The sequence below is a fragment of the Sinocyclocheilus rhinocerous genome, unplaced genomic scaffold (genome assembly GCF_001515625.1).
Source record: "Sinocyclocheilus rhinocerous isolate Xijiao unplaced genomic scaffold, SAMN03320098_v1.1 scaffold887, whole genome shotgun sequence".
Lineage (NCBI taxonomy): Eukaryota > Metazoa > Chordata > Actinopteri > Cypriniformes > Cyprinidae > Sinocyclocheilus > Sinocyclocheilus rhinocerous.
In genome coordinates, this window is record NW_015634028.1 from 231541 (window position 1) to 248998 (window position 17458).

The following is a 17458-nucleotide window of genomic DNA, read 5'->3' on the forward strand; positions in this document are numbered from 1 at the left end:
ATATAAAATATAAAAACTCTTTAAATATAATAAAACTTCATATAACCTTACCATATTGTGATGCCTGCGGCAACCACATGTGACGACCCCGGGCTGGACTCCGCTTCGTCCACGGTGAAAGCCGATCCGGCAATCCACAGCGCGAAGTTGATGTATTTCCTCAGCAACCAGCACAGATCAGCTCCAGGCATGACAAAGCGATATCGTCCTCTTTTGGAAGACCAAACAAAGTAGTTTCGCTTTCACAACGAAACACAGCGCCTTCACGACATGGCGGCGGCGGCGGCAACAACAAAACTACAGCGAGAATAAAAGTTACGCCTTCTTTCTTTGCGTGAACATTTGAGGGCATTATGCAAATCTTCCCACACTGTGATGTAGACATGTGGGAGCGTGTTAGAACGAGCCGTTTTAGGTAGGTGTGGTTGACTCTTAACTTTTATAAAGAATATCTCTTTGGATTTAAGACTTTAGTCTTTGCAACTTTACAGATCTTCTTTATGCACCAAGAGCTTGTAACACTCCAAAGAGAAAGGACAAATTGAAATCGCATCATATGACCCCTTTAACTTCTCTATCCCTTCACGAACTGCTGCGGCCTGAAGTTCAGCCAGCAGATCAATCTTCCCACTCTCTTCAGAGGAGGAAACATCAGCGCTGGTAGAGGTGTAGCCTCCGCTGGACTCCAGATCTGAGGGTCTACTTTCTGCAGATGAGAAATATCCTCAGTGCTGGAGGGGGAGCTCTGCTCTCCAGTGATGTCTGCGAATAGATAATAATACAGTTCTGTTGTGCAAATTACAACTTTAACTTCAGGTAAAGGTACTTTAATAATCATACTGGATATGTGACTTACCTTACTCCTGATCACACACTACACCTGTATGCTGTTTCTCCCGCTCTTTTACAGCTGTTGACTGTTGTAACGCAGTGCGTCATAATAAAGCTTCCGTCTCAAACGTTCTATTCTCGCGCTCTTCTGCAAATGAATCAGATGCTTCTTGGACATGACCAGGTACAGAACGAGTTTAATGTTTATTTCTCGGTTGCACATTGGTAACAGTGTAAATGGAGAAATGTTATTTATTTAGTTCGTTAGTCAGTTTGTTAGTTCGTCAGTCACCCACACTTTTAATAGTTCGATATTTAAACAAGCTTCAGAAACCGTGGTCAAAATGGCGGGAAAAAGCACAGAAACAACAACAAAACACAATAAAAATATAATTTGTTGTAGATGTCCGTTTTTTCACCTCCTTATTGGTTAATTTAATTTTGTTGTATTATTGTACTTATGCAGAGCACGAGCAGCATACCACTGTGTCCCTGATAGTTTACAGTAATTTTACTGTAAAATTTCAGCAATGTCGTGTTTTCGCCATACCAAATTCGCGAATAAATAATCGAACAGACTGGTTTGCAAGAAGGTCTGAAATTGTTCGCGATTGAGTTTGTAGCACTGAACCGTTTGCAGAGGTTCCTCACACTGTAACGTGATATTATTTTTACAATCTACTGTCACTGTACTTTAGGAAACAAAACTTGCAAATGCCATATATTGTTTGTCAATGATTAAGAAGCTTTTTATTGCTTATGAACTACTGTACTGCAAGGGCAAACTATTATATCATGTACATAGCAGTCTGGGCAATATGGACACTGGACAAACCAGACATATTATCCATACAACAGATAATAAAATGTATGCATGTTTTTTTTTTTTTTTGCATATTTACTTCAATCATCCAGCCATGCTTTTGGTATTCTAAAGAAGGTACAAAACACATTGGTTCATTGTATGAAGTTATCCTCACCCTGTTATTTCAGAAGGAAAAAAAAGGTCCACAAATATGCTAAAATATTTAATGATTTTGAGCATTTCATACAAAAATCATCCGTCAAATGATAAATAATTTTGGTAATATAAAATACAATTCAAATCTTGGTTTTGATATGTTCCAACAGATATACAAAATGTTATAGTAAGTTTTACTTGTTTTTATGTCCCTAACAATAACATATTTCTATTGTAACAAAGCTGAAAACATTTCAATTACAATATCATGTTTAAAATGAACAAACTGGCTAATCAGGTGTGATATAAACACTATGACTGTAATAATGCAGTATAATGCAACTGAGCTTTAATGTATACATTAGTGTGTTAAATGTTATAATAGTGCAAATACTTTAAAATATCTAAAAAAAAAAGACAAATCTTTAAAAGCAGCAGGGAGGGACGGTACACGCATCTATATGTTCTTAATGACAGCAAAGAGATAATACAGCGCAAACACAGCTGTCAGTTTAAAATGCCCTTCAAATATGACTGTAGGAATTTCAGCATTGATATTAAAGGGATAGTTCACCCAAAAATAAAAATTCTGTCATTAATTACTCACCCTCATATCGTTCCAAACCCGTAAAACCTTCGTTCATCTTCGGAACACAATTTAAGATATTTTTTCTTTGAGATTAAATGAACTAAAATCCACAAACTTGTTTCAAAACTCTGTGTTTATCCAGACTCTTCTGCTTTTCCGTTGCGTCTGCGTGTCTCGAGGCTGGATTCTTGCTCGGTTCTTGAGGTCATGGCAGTTCCCACTTTGATGCCCTCTGGGCTTGAGCTGTTATTGCTCACGCCTTGTGTGATTTCTTCTCTCGGCCTCTTCCAAGAGGGGCGAGTTGCAATCCAGAGAACAAGACCACCAAATGCAGCAATGAGCAGCCCAAGAACATTTACCAAAACAGCTTCCGGTGGAGATTCTTTATAAGCAGGGCTCTTCCTGTAAGACATTACAAACAACACTAAGAAACACCTTTACTAAGTACAAATTTGCTTTGGCTTTTAAAGCGCACAGAAACTGATTACATGTCATGTACAGATCCAGGAATCAATGCATTTGTATGGTTTGTGTTGTCTGAAGCTGTACTTACAGGCTAAATATGAGTTTCTCTGTGATGCCCATGAGAGCTGTGGCTATAACACTGGTGAAGATGAACAGGCCGCTGTAGATGTGTACAGGCATGAGAGCAGCACGCACGTACACTGGAGTTGCAGGTATCAGATAGACGGCAATGCCCATAACTATCTAATAAATAATAAGAGAGAGGAACACATCACACCTGAGATGGCTCTAACATAAACGTTACAAAATTTTAATAAAAAATAATATATAATAATAAAAACACACACACACACACACACACTACTGGTCAAAAGTTTGGAATAATTACCAGTTTTTAAAACATTTTTATATGTTCTAATATGCTGCTCAAGAAACAAGATTTAAAAAATTCTAATAATACTTTTATTGAACAAGGACATATTCAACTGATTTAAAGTGACAGTAAAGACATTTATTTAATGTGATAAAAGATTTTCTTTTTTTTTCAAATAAATGCTGTTCATTGAACTTTCTATTCATCCAAGAATCCTGAAAAAAAAAAAGTATCATGGTCTCAAAGATTTTAATGTAGCAAAAACTGTTTTCCTGATAAAAGACGTTTTCCTGTTAAGAGACGACCTCTACAGCCCTGAATGCCAGCGGAGACCATGGGTGCGTCTCAATCAGCTCCCTAGCTTCCGAGCTCGTGAATCAGTGTATCGTGTACACGAATTTGGTCACTGGTAAGTTTCCTGGCTCACTGCACATTGGGACAGTGATTACTCCATTTCCGGTGACATGACTACGTACAACATTAACGGACAACACTGTAGAACGTCACCGCTAGATTTAATCAACAACAGGCAGGATCAATCTCTTTTTGATATTATTTTTTATTCTCTTTAAACGCATTGTTCTTTTACATGTTCTTACAACATTTCAGCCGAATATGAATAATAATTGTTAACTAAATGTGTTCATTACCTGTCTAGCGATGTGTGTTTATGTTGAAATATACAAAAAAAAACAACTCGTCTTTTCAAATCTTCTATTGCGTGTCATTATATTTATCGAGTTGGTTCGTGTGGTTTAGCACTTCAGAAATGTGACATAATTTCCGGTAAGGGAACATAGTGAGCACCGATGCTCCCTAGTTTTTGCGGAGCACTGTGGGATTTTTCTGGGAGCGAACGTTCCAGTGCACTGGAAGGATTTCACGATTGAGACAGCCCTTAAAATAATGCAATGAGCCCCAAGAAGCCGTGGTTTACAGTGAATTTATTACAGCTAAGGGGCGTTGTTAGGCACGACGCGAAGCATCACCTCGTCGGCCATCGGCACAAGACCACGGGAACCAGACGAGTCCTCTGCTCAATCTGACGTGTGCTGCAGCCTGGAATTAAACCACACCATGCTGGTTTCATCTGGCCAGAGGAGAACTGGCCCCCTGACTGAGCCTGGTTTCTCCCAAGGTTTTTTTTTCTCCATTTCTGTCACTGGTGAAGTTTTGGTTCCTTGCCACTGTCGCCTCTGGCTTGTTTAGTTGGGGACGCTTAATTTCTGGCAACATTGTTGACTTGACTGCACAGACACTATTGCAAGAGAGGCATCACTGAATTATCAATGAACTGACTTTTCTATTGTCCTCTTGCATTATCAGCACACGTTTTTCCTGTTTGACACTGTAAAGCTGCTTTGACACAACATGAATTGTATAAAGCGCTATATAAATAAAGGTCACTTGACTTAACTTGACTTTTCAACATTGATAAGAATAACCATTATTGATAACTGACCACCAATAATAACTGATAATAACTGAGCAGCAAATCAGCATATTACAATGGTTTCTACATGCGATGCTGAAGACTAGAGTAACGGCTGCTAAATTTCAGTTTTGCCATCACAGAATGCCATGGTTTCAATTAAAAATGATATTAAATGACATTTTTAAATATATTCAAATAGGAAACTGTTGCTTAACTTGTAATAATATTTCACAATATTACTGTTTTTGTAAAAAAAAAAAAAAAAGTTACAAATTGTTGAAAAAAAAAAATTCCAGCCTTGGTGAACATAAATGACTTCTTTCAAAAAGATAAAAGAAATTCTTAATTATTCCAATCTTTTGACTAGTAGTGTTTAGGGTAGATGACAGATATAATTTAAATACCGTATTGAAATCTCAAAGACACTGTAGCAAAAACAGCATGTATTATTACATTTTACTAGTCAGAAAGAGGGTGGAAATGGTCTAAATTAAATTTGTAAAGTGTAAGTACTACTGTTTTTGATGAAAGTGGACTGAATGTGGCAAAAGTGTAGGAGGGTTGAAGTGGTAGATGTAGCAGTGTGTCTGTGAAAGCAAACCTGTGTTGGGTAGAGTATGACAGTAGCCAGGCCAATCCAGCTGTGCAGGCTGTACATATTGGGAATGTTCTTTGCATTGTGGAAATCAAACACAGCCACCACAGAAATGACAGCCAAGATGAAGGCGAGAACATTCAGCCCTGCATGGATAAGCTTCATCATCTGCTTGCTGCACCTCCAGGTCCATGGCAGCCTGTACACTACAATTGCTGAAAAAGAAAATCTGTTTTTTTTTTTTTTAACAATGCAATCTCGACTCAATACAGCAGTGTGAAATAAAACATTCTAACATATTTGTAGAGCGATGATTCCCAAAATCATGGGCATTTTTATAAATACATATTTTAAATACATTCCAGCTAAAAGGAAACGTTCTCAGAACTTTGTCCAACATTCTTGCAAGATATAAACAAACGTTCATCCAGTAACAATAGTAAAACGTTGTTCAAGGTTATTTGGTCTTTAATAATGTTCTCGAAACGTTATTTATACATCATTCAAGGAGCGTATTTTTTTTTTAAAGGGGTCATATGATGTTGCTAAAAATAACATTATTTTGTGTATTTGGTGTAATGAAATGTTTATGCGGTTTAAGGTAAAAAAAAACATTATTTTCCACATACTGTACATTATTGTTTCTCCTCTATGCCCCGCCTTTCTGAAACGCGTCTCCTCAGCGACCAGCACGGATCAGCTCTAGGCATGACGAAGTGGATATCGTCCTCTTTTGGAAGACCAAACAAAGTAGTTTTGCTTTCACAACGAAACACGCAGCGCCTTCATGACATGGCGGTGGCTGTAACAACAATACTACAGCGAGAATAAAAGTTACGCCGTCTTTCTTTGCGTGAACATTTAGGCGGCGTTATGCAAATCTTCCCACATCATGACGTAGACATGGTTACGTAGGCGTGGTTGACTCTTAACTTTTATAAAGAATATCTCTTTGGATTTGAGACTTTAGTCTTTGCAACTTTACATATCTTCTTTATGCACCAAGAGCTTGTAACACTCCAAAGAGAAAGGACAAATTGAAATCTTGTCTTATGACCCCTTTAATTGTTTCAGCTTTACGTTCCTCTAACGCAGTGGTTCTCTGCTCTGTTCATTATGTATATCTCACTTTATTGACTCTCAGTTCAGTTCATGGATCTGTCTATTAACGAGCTGATGAAATGAATCAGGTGCGTTAAATAAGGACATAAAACGTGCAGAGCAGTGGGACTGGAGTTGAGAACCACTAACGTACATTTGTTTCAGAAAGTAACGTTTCCATAATGTTTGCAAATTATAAAATGGAACGTCTCTGGATGTTTTTTTTTCTAACGTTCGCAGTAACAAAAAATAAATAAAACGCGTTCTGAACGATCAGCGAACATCTAGATATAACGTTTTCATAACTTAATGAGAACGTTAGCGCAACGTTCTACATATTTTTGTTAGCTGGGATGAGTTAAAAGAGGACATGTAAAAGTTCAGTACGGTTTGATGCACAGCCACCATCTTTATCTCAAATTTTGTCCGAAAAGTCAGCATAACTTCACATTTACATAACTAAAATGGTTAGGCTACTTTATGAGTAACTGTAGTTTTGTTGTAGTACTGTGACCTGTTACTTTAAATCGTGATCAAAGATTCAGGAATGCGAAACCTTTTCTGATTGAAGTGTAAACATTCAAACTCCTTACCGACTCCCTGAAGAAAAATAAAGCCTATCACCATTAACAACGGGTGCCAGTTAAACTCCGCCGCTCCTCCGTCCCAGCCGAGCCCCTCTCTGAAGTGTAAAACCCACGTTAAAGCGACCGCGATCGCCACAAACCCGAGCGCCAGAGCCAGAGTGAAGACAACGAGAAACTGCTTGTAGTTCTCCATCCTCGCAGTCTGCAATGAACTCATGCGACTACAGCAGGGCAACAACACAAGACACGTCGGACGGGGGGCTGGGTCCCTTTTGCACTTTCTCGCCCAAACAAGAGGCGCTGTCTTAAACCCTAGTAAGCTGCCTATCTGGGCAGCATTGCTGGGAGTCAAACTGCAGCTTCGGATGATGCCTGTCATACTCAAAATGCAGTCTAGGTAGGAAGCAAACTAGGTTTGGACCTTATCCATGCCCAAAATGCTACATGTGAAGCTTATAATGCCCAGTAACACCTACTATTTTGTGGGCACATTAAGTTTAGACTTATAATGCTGTCCAGGTAGGCAGCTTACTAGGTTTTGGGACGGAGACTTCTTTCTTTTCCTTTTTTTTTATTCCAGCACTATTTTGTAACTAACCACAGTAAACATATGCAACATCACTAGTTTCACAATGACTACAAGAGAGTATTGGTCACAAACTAGTCGTTATTAGTAAAGTTACAAGCAAATAAAATAACTAAACAGAAAAGTGTTTCAAGTTCAATTCCATCAAGGAATAAATGTTTGTTCAGGGCCGTCATTATTCAATCCAAACGACTGTGAAAGATTCATATATTTAAAAAGAAATGTCTTTTGAGTCCTCAAAAATCCAAATAGAAAAATTTAATAAAAGGTTGTTTTTTTTTGTTTTTTTTTGGAGAAATGCACTATAGTTCATTATTAATCATCACATACAGAAATATGAAATGTGCTCATGGTTAATCCGAAGCTCATTTTAGAAACATGGCAGCAGAATGAGTTATTTTTCTCCTGGACAGTGTGAATAATCGTGTCTCTATCAAAGTAAACCTCGTGACTGTAGGTCTGGAAAACAACGTAGAGAGGATGTTGGGTTATGACAGATAGAGTGAATGAGATCTAAAAACAGAGACATTCATTTATTCATGTCATACCACATCCCATGGCTCTTTTAGAGGAACTCTCTTCATTAAAAGCCCCGTCTTATTGTCATGTAGATGAAGATGGGCCTGTCCTTCATCTTCAGTCTGAGTGATGTCTACCACAGCCAACAGATCAAGTTCATCTTCATACTTCACCATTCTGAATGTCTAGATAAGACCGTCAACTTACTACATGCAAATGTCAAAGTAAAAACATAGCAGACCATCTCAGAGATGCACTAGAGTGAGTTCACTCAGTCAGACACCTCTATGTACATTCTTAGACAACATTTTAAAAAAATTCAGTTTCCAATTAGAATCAAAAATTGCTTTTACAGGGTTTGCCACATGAGAACAATGTTTATAGTGATAGTTCAGGTAAAAAATGAAAATGTTGTCATCATTTACTCACCATCATGTTCCAATACTGTAAGTTGGACATACATATCCAGCTTTATATAAAGAGCTGGACGATAATAGTCACATTTTGCAATTAAATAAAAAATCATACAGTTGAAATTAGCTATATAGTACATTATATATTGCTTTACGTGAGTGTACTGAATATATGCTAATAAAGTTGTATATAATATACACCCAACTTTAAGCTGCCTGATTGTATTTTAGATTTCTGCAATTACATAATCAAGAAAGAAATGTTCCAAAACCTGGTAACTTGTTCTTCTATGGAACATATTCCAAGAGATGTTCATACAGTGAAAGCATACATTGATCAAGGTCAACATCTTAAAAAAAAAAAAAACCCTCTCTAAAAATACCAGAAAAGAATTGTACATTTTACACAAGTTTTTTTGTTGTTGTGTGTTTTGTATCATACGAGTTTGAAACAATATCAGGGCGAGTAAATAATGTTTTCATTTTTGGGTGAACTTTTCCTTTGAGTGCCACAAAAAACTTTTTAAGTTCCTTAGAAAGTAAAATATGCTCTGGTGCTTTAAAAAATTCAGATACCAATACACTGATCTGAAGGACCCTAAATATAAAATCAAGATTTGTTCTCACTCAGGAACTCTATACAGGCCAACAGTTCTCTATACAGGGTTTCTGTAGGATTTTCAAGCTCAAATTTAAGACTTTTTAAGACCTGCACAAATACATTTAATACCATATGAACGGGGTAGGGCAATGTCTACAGTAACATATTAAACTGTAAAAGCATGATTATTCTTCTTATCGATCCACCAGTTCACATTTACAGCTCTGTGTGTTTGCAGGGTAAAAACATGGGTCGATTTTCACATTGGTCTGAACAAAAACAGCCCCAATACTGTGTTCCTGCAATACTGGAGGCTGCAGTTTCAGGACCGCATTTCTACTAGGACCCTTTTTTGTGACAGCGCCATCTAGCCAATTCTACTCCAACAGAGGAGACCTGATTCAAACATCAAACAAACAGATGCAAAGACTAGATCCATGGAAACTATTCATTTTTTATCTTTCCATCTTATTTCTGATGTAAGAGCTGGCGTGAACTTTTTAAAAACTATTTTACATTTATTAATGTACTAATAAACACACTAATTTGTACCACAATTGTTTTACCGTTTACTGCACTTAAGTGCGTCAGACATCAGACGGGAAGTGCTGCACTGCGGCTAATGAACAAGTCTTGCAAAGACAAAAGTCTTTCTTTCTAAGAAAACAGAATTTAAAACCTAAAAACTATATATATATATAGATCCTATACATGTATAGAGCCTATATATAGAGAGAGAATATATTGAAATAAATTATGTTAACTATTTCAAGAAGGTTACCAACGGGTATGTTTAGAGTTAGGAGTTGGTTAGGACAATAATTAAGTGTATACAATTAAACAACTACATAATTCCTTAAAAATAATAATATACAGAATTGAATAGCAAGTGCTATAGAATAGTATGAGCGGCTAATATATACATACAATAAATAAATAAAAAGAATTCAAAAAACTAGCCTATAGGGTCCTAGAAATGTGGTCCTGAATAAAACAGGCTTACTGAAAATGCACATTCATTCTCTGCCAGCAGGAGGCGCTTTCGGAATGGCAGAAACACAGCGGTAACGACAGTAAACAAAGCCGAGCAGCACCGGACTCTGAAACGCCCAGCTCTCCTGTTTATAAAATCATCGCCTTTTGAAGTTTAATCATCACATTAAGCCATATAGCAATTCTGGTCTTTCCATCCCCAAATTTAAGACCTCCTGAAATCATATTTAAGACTTTCTTGTACAATTGAATACTTTGTAAGGCCTTAAATTTGATACAACTAAATGTATGACTTCTTTTTTAAGACCCCGCGGAAACCCTGTATAAGAAGAGGGATCTTCTCTGCACCAATGTTCTACAAAGAACTATTGAAGCGCCATGATTTGCAGTACCTGCTGAGCTGGGTCATCGTCTAACAACTGGATTCTCCTTTTCACTGCACGGCCAGAAGACATCACAATCACCTGAGGGGCCTGGGAGGAAGAAGAACCACTGATTACAAACCATCCTTCCATGCAGCGAGGGATTTTCACATTGGTCTGAACAAAAACAACCCCAATACTGTGTTCCTGCAATACTGGAGGCTGCAGTTTCAGGACCGCATTTCTACTAGGACCCTTTTTTGTGACAGCGCCATCTAGCCAATTCTACTCCAACAGAGGAGACCTGATTCAAACATCAAACAAACAGATGCAAAGACTAGATCCATGGAAACTATTCATTTTTTATCTTTCCATCTTATTTCTGATGTAAGAGCTGGCGTGAACTTTTTAAAAACTATTTTACATTTATTAATGTACTAATAAACACACTAATTTGTACCACAATTGTTTTACCGTTTACTGCACTTAAGTGCGTCAGACATCAGACGGGAAGTGCTGCACTGCGGCTAATGAACAAGTCTTGCAAAGACAAAAGTCTTTCTTTCTAAGAAAACAGAATTTAAAACCTAAAAACTATATATATATATAGATCCTATACATGTATAGAGCCTATATATAGAGAGAGAATATATTGAAATAAATTATGTTAACTATTTCAAGAAGGTTACCAACGGGTATGTTTAGAGTTAGGAGTTGGTTAGGACAATAATTAAGTGTATACAATTAAACAACTACATAATTCCTTAAAAATAATAATATACAGAATTGAATAGCAAGTGCTATAGAATAGTATGAGCGGCTAATATATACATACAATAAATAAATAAAAAGAATTCAAAAAACTAGCCTATAGGGTCCTAGAAATGTGGTCCTGAATAAAACAGGCTTACTGAAAATGCACATTCATTCTCTGCCAGCAGGAGGCGCTTTCGGAATGGCAGAAACACAGCGGTAACGACAGTAAACAAAGCCGAGCAGCACCGGACTCTGAAACGCCCAGCTCTCCTGTTTATAAAATCATCGCCTTTTGAAGTTTAATCATCACATTAAGCCATATAGCAATTCTGGTCTTTCCATCCCCAAATTTAAGACCTCCTGAAATCATATTTAAGACTTTCTTGTACAATTGAATACTTTGTAAGGCCTTAAATTTGATACAACTAAATGTATGACTTCTTTTTTAAGACCCCGCGGAAACCCTGTATAAGAAGAGGGATCTTCTCTGCACCAATGTTCTACAAAGAACTATTGAAGCGCCATGATTTGCAGTACCTGCTGAGCTGGGTCATCGTCTAACAACTGGATTCTCCTTTTCACTGCACGGCCAGAAGACATCACAATCACCTGAGGGGCCTGGGAGGAAGAAGAACCACTGATTACAAACCATCCTTCCATGCAGCGATGTTCTGCTTTTACACTAAAAATCAGCTGGTATTTCTGGTGTGTTTAAAAATGAAAAAGTTCTAGTATTGATATTGCTATAATATTGCGATGCAACTACAGCTGGTAATGAACCCATAAACATAAATTACTCTATCGTGACGAGCAGCGGTGATGGAGAAGGCTGTGACTATCTCATACTTCCAGTCACATCCTGTTTCAGCCATGATCTTCAGAACACTGTGAGAGAGAAAATTCAAAATGACAATCGCAGAGAGAAGCAAAAGCTACATGGTTTAATACTCTCATTGTTAATGTTAAGGTCGTGGTTTCACATTCACTTGTTTATGCTTGTTCAAGGACACTGTTTATATGTGACCCTGGACCACAAAACCAATTTTTTGAAATTGAGATTTATACATCACCTGAAAGCTGAATAAATACGCTTTCCATTGATGTATGGTTTGTTAGGATAGGACAATATTTAACCGAGATACAACTATTTGAAAATCTGGAATCTGAGGGTGCAAAAAAAATCTAAATATTGAGAAAATCACCTTTAAAGTTGTCCAAATGAAGTTCTTAGCAATGCATATTACTAATCAAAAATTAAGTTTTGATATATTTACGGTAGGAAATTTACAAAATATCTTTATGGAACATGATCTTTACTTAATATCCTAATGATTTTTGGCATAAAAGAAAAATCGATAATTTTGACCCATACAATGTTTTTGGCTATTGCTACAAATATACCCCAGCGACTTAAGACTGCTTTTGTGCTCCAGGGTCACATATAGGAATATTCAATGTGCAGCTTTGTCTCTCTTGCCATTTATATAATAATTATTATGCTCACTTTATTGTGCTGAGCCCAGCATGAACAATTCGACCCGAGTCATCTGGGTGAAAAAAGATCCAGTCTGCTTCTAGAGAGTCACATTTCATGTCCTGGACGCCATTCTTAGCCTGATGTGTAAAGATGACATATTACTGGGTTAGATAGACAAGGTCTTTACACACGAGTCAAGCCAAACTGATTAGTATAGCACTTTTCACAATACATACGGTTTACTTAGTACTATGTATCACCCTACGCAAGTATACTGTATGCATGCAGATAAAGTTGAACATACTTACATATCCAACTTATCTGCAATGATATAAACAAGAAAAACTTTAATTAAATGCCACTTATATCAGTTATTGAAGATAAGTAGTCTTGTTCATAAAACCAATGGTTATTTTAGTACCAAAGACTCAAAACATTCATAAGTTTGCTGTGTAAGATAAACCTAATACTGTTTGTCTTGCCCTAAGAGATAATAATATGATAATAATTTTAACTAAAATGCAACATGTAGGTAACATACACACTTTAACCTCAGTGCATGTCTAAATATATCGCAGCTTGGCTTTTTTGTTTTTTTTTGCGGGACTGATTTTCCTAAGAATATCTGTAGGAACGAGAGTATTCACCAGTGCTCCGTCTGTGATAGAGCAGATGTGATGGGTTCCTCTGTGCCTCTTGTGGTTGGGAGTGTAGATGTAGTGCCAGGGATGACCTCCGATCTGAACCCCGTTCTCAAAGTATGACATCTCAAACAATACGGGAGGACACTCTGTAGAGAGAAGTGTTGACAACTCACATGAAAACATGAACATGATTTTTTTTTCTGTAAATGTCACACCATCTATGCAGTGCCTAAACATAAATTCAGAAGCACTCTCCAAAGTCTTCTGATACTTGAAGGTAATACGTGTCTTGTAATTGTTTTCATTTTTTCATACAGAGTCAATCATAAGTAAGCCATCCAATTGATTCCCTTTTAAAAAGTATAAACACTACGAAGTACATCATGCGCATATGTTTTGCCAGTGTTCAAAGATGCATAGTTTTTGGGAAGTTATTTGGTCTACTCTTACTAGATTAGATTGGATTAGATTCAACTTTATCGTCATTGTGCAGAGTACAAGTACAGGGCCAATGAAATGCATTTAGCATCTAACCAGAAGTGCAAATAGCCAATGTATACTGTATAAATAAGCATAAATATATATATATATATATATATATGAAGAGTTTATTTGCAAAAACAGATAACATGAAATGCATTTAGCATCTAACCAGAAGTGCAAATAGCCAATGTATACTGTATAAATAAGCATAAATATATATATATATATATAACAATAAACATTTATGAGGGACAGGTGCAGAGACCAGCTCAATGAAGTTAGCTATGAAATACATTACGAGGTGCAATCTAAATCTACATTAATATAGTGCAATGTGGATACAGTACAGTAGGGTGCAAATGAGAAGTATAAAACACAGAAGGTATTTATTTAGATATATTTATAAGATACCAGACACCCAGAATGTGAATGTTGACCGGAAATATGGAGCTTCTCCCACAATTCCTTTCATCTCACACTGCTGTCCCAGAGCCAACTCCTCAATTCTAAACTGAAGTGAAAAAGAACACATATGGAATAATGACAGAAGAAACAGGGTCAATAAACCAAACAATCATAACAAACAATAATGTTTCCATTACCTTATTAACAATGTACTCAAAACTGTAAAGTTTGACGTGTTTCGAGCTGTGTGATACAGCTAACCCTCCCTGTGACAGCAGCACGTCCACAGCAGTCTTCCCAAAGACCTGAACATAACACAACCCACATATACTGATTCTTTCATTTGAAAATGCTCCAACGTTTCAAAGAATAAAAAAAAGACCTAAACCTTGTTCTGAACCAAATTAACATTGTGATATAAGTGAAGCTAAATTGAAATACATTTTTAAAATATGATAAATAAATTATAAAAATGTATAACCTTTCTCCAGCATTCCTACAAGCTCCAGTAGAAAGACTTGAAATACGGCCACACGCATGAGGATGTTTTTATTAACACCAGCCAGAGAGAGAGAGAGAGAGAGAGAGAGAGAGAGAGTGTGGCCAACTGCATATGGAGCAAGTACAATGCAGATATAAGCCCCAGTAACGTCTGACCTGTCGTTCCAGAGTCGTTTGTTTGCTCTGAATGGATTTGACATATAATGTCTCCTGTGAGGAGTCCCAACCTAAAGATCTGTTAACAAACTCATTAGTACAGCAAAAACACATTCCAGCATACAAACTGTCAAAAGACATTTCAGATATGTTGATGAGATTACTGCGTTTGTCGAAAATTATACTGTAACATGTCACAAAACGCAGCTTGTTAAGTTATTACCACTACTTCATTCTTTACTTTAGTTAGTACAGTTAAAACTAGACAGACAGACAGACAGATAGATAGATAGATATACAGACAGACAGCTAGACAGACAGATAGACAGACAGACAGGCAGACAGACAGGCAGACAGACAGACAGACAGACAGAGACAGACAGACAGACATATAGACAGACAGACAGACAGACATGCAGATAGACAGACAGACAGACAGACAGGCAGACATGGACAGAAAGATAACCTGAATTTGAATTGAGAGGAGAGGTAGACCCGCTCTAGTGTTTTTCCTGTGTCAGCTGAGAGCCGATATAACCAGTTATGAGCTGTCAGAACCAGCAGACATGATTTCTGGTCTGAAGCGTTTGGCAGAACTTTGTCCTGCAAAAATATCAGTTACACACAAAGTTAAAAGGGGCATTTATTTTGCATAGGCAAATACGAATGATGTGCAGCAGCTGATCAAACTCACTAGAGGACACTGGCATAATAATGCATCTTCAATCTTCTCCGTTTTGGGGGCTTTGGGGAGCTCATACAGCTGTTCTGGCTCAGGCAAATGGCTGTGATTTTTAATAAATGTGAACCATATTAATAGATGTCATATTGTAGCATCACACACAATTTCTGGTAACACTTTACAGTAAGGTCTCATTTGTTAACTTTAGTTAATGCATTAACTAACACCAACTAACAATGAACAATATCTTTTTTTACAGAACATCTGTTAGTTAATAAAAATGTTCATGCTAGTTCACAGTGCATTAACTAATGTTAACAGATAACAATTTTGACCTTAAAATGTATTAATAAATGCTGTAGAAGTATTGCTCATAGTTAGTTCATGTTAACAAATGAAACCTTATTGTAAAGTGTTACCAATTTCTTTACCAGTGTCTAAAACTAATAACATCAGATTATATAGTTTACCTGCTGTAACAACACCTGCAATTATCAAAGTATATCCGTCCACTTTCATAAGCGATGAGGGACTTGGAAGTCTTGCTCCAAACCTTTGAGAATTCTGCACCATCCTATAAAGTCATGACATAAATTAACATCAAGCAAATGCATATATATATATATATATATATATATATATATATATACACACAGCAATACTTACTTGGAGAATGATGTTTCTCAGGATCTTAAGATTTGCTCCCAGTAATCTGCCAATGTCACTGGAGCAGGATCCACTGGATCTCGAAGTCAGCAGATCACAGCTGTTTTTACTCGCAGGGGGGCGCTGCGCACATAGGGGACGGTACTACTCACTCACTCACACCATTCAGAGAAAATACACTGACTAACACAAACCTAAGCAGAATGATCTTCAGAAATGACATCTAAGTAAGTGCTGGGTGAAGTCAATTCTCTGTCTTTTTATATGTAGACTCGAATTCATATTATTGTTATCCAAACTACAACAGTTACTACAGCATTAACGAATATACTGCAGAACATCTGCGTCTTTTGACTTACATAACATAACTTACATAGCAGATAAATGAATTCATTTTGCTCGTATTATAATTAAAGCTACGTTTTCAGTAGACATTATTTGCTACTAAGCTAAGCTAACTGTTAACTGCTAACTTTTCCATTGTTTACACGTATCCTCATATCAAGCATTTCCAAAACTTGGCAAAATTATAGAATATATTCGCATGAAAATCTTACAATTGTCTACTTCTAGCAGTGATTTCTTTGCTTGCTTTGAAATTGTAATCCGCGTACAAACCGGCGCTCACATGTGTTTACAATAACTTCCGGGTGTACGGCATCTGAAGGCGCATGTTTCCGGCTGGGACATGTAGTGTAATACTTCACATTAGTATATAGTGTTGTGTCAAGTTTGTAATCATAATGATTAATTGATGTTCTCAGATGAGGGGGTTCTTGAAGCTGGCCGTCCGTGCTGTGAGCTGCATCCCCCGCAGGCCGTTCAGTGGAGGAAGACCACCCGCGCCGTTAGGAGGAAGAATCCTCACCGACCCCGAGGACATCTTTCAGCATAACATGTGGTAAAGATGACTGAGTTTTGAGGATGCCTATTAGCTGCCCTCAGCAGCCTGCAGTTCTGACTTGGGTTCATATTAGCAAGTTTAGGCGACATATTCAAAGAAAACTCAAACCTGACATCAGTTTAGACTTATGTATTAATTCAGTACAGTGGAATTCATATTCTATATGAGCTCATATTACCTGAGAGACTCTATGTACTGTATATATATATATATATATTTAGTGCTGTCAAACGATTAATCGCGATTAATCGCATCCAAAATAAAAGTTTTTGTTTACATAATACATGTATGTGTACTATATATATATATTTATTATGTATATATAAATACACACACATGCATGTATATATTTCAGAAAAATATGTTATTAAAT

The 17458-nt window shown here is 36.9% G+C and overlaps 3 protein-coding genes and 1 pseudogene across 6 annotated transcripts in view; 1 reads left to right on the forward strand and 3 right to left on the reverse strand.

The window, feature by feature from the left end:
- Window positions 1-2400: 2400 nt before the first annotated feature.
- cybrd1 (cytochrome b reductase 1) lies at window positions 2401-7762 on the reverse strand. Its single transcript, XM_016559098.1, has 4 exons — window positions 6944-7762; window positions 5256-5464; window positions 2935-3089; window positions 2401-2783 (listed from the first exon to the last, which is right to left on the reverse strand). Exons 1-4 carry the CDS (start codon window positions 7314-7316, stop codon window positions 2516-2518), a joined length of 1005 nt encoding a protein of 334 aa, XP_016414584.1. The 5' UTR covers window positions 7317-7762; the 3' UTR covers window positions 2401-2515.
- Window positions 7763-7813: 51 nt separating this feature from the next.
- LOC107745253 (DDB1- and CUL4-associated factor 17-like) lies at window positions 7814-10519 on the reverse strand. The gene is made up of 3 exons (XM_016559100.1): window positions 10442-10519; window positions 8072-8227; window positions 7814-7982 (listed from the first exon to the last, which is right to left on the reverse strand). Exons 1-3 carry the CDS (start codon window positions 10502-10504, stop codon window positions 7839-7841), a joined length of 363 nt encoding a protein of 120 aa, XP_016414586.1. The 5' UTR covers window positions 10505-10519; the 3' UTR covers window positions 7814-7838.
- Window positions 10520-11602: 1083 nt separating this feature from the next.
- LOC107745265 (DDB1- and CUL4-associated factor 17-like) lies at window positions 11603-16575 on the reverse strand (annotated as a pseudogene).
- The window catches only part of mettl8 (methyltransferase 8, methylcytidine), an 11928-nt gene continuing 10758 nt past the window's right edge, over window positions 16289-17458 (forward strand). For 2 of the 4 annotated variants that reach the window (XM_016559094.1, XM_016559096.1), the window contains exons 1-2: window positions 16290-16408; window positions 16946-17082. In XM_016559094.1, coding sequence (XP_016414580.1) covers window positions 16946-17082 — 137 coding nt within the window. In that variant the 5' untranslated portion in view covers window positions 16290-16408. Of the gene's footprint in view, window positions 16409-16584; window positions 16849-16945; window positions 17083-17458 lie in introns of those variants that run through there. The other 2 variants (XM_016559097.1, XM_016559095.1) reach the window with 2 other exon arrangements.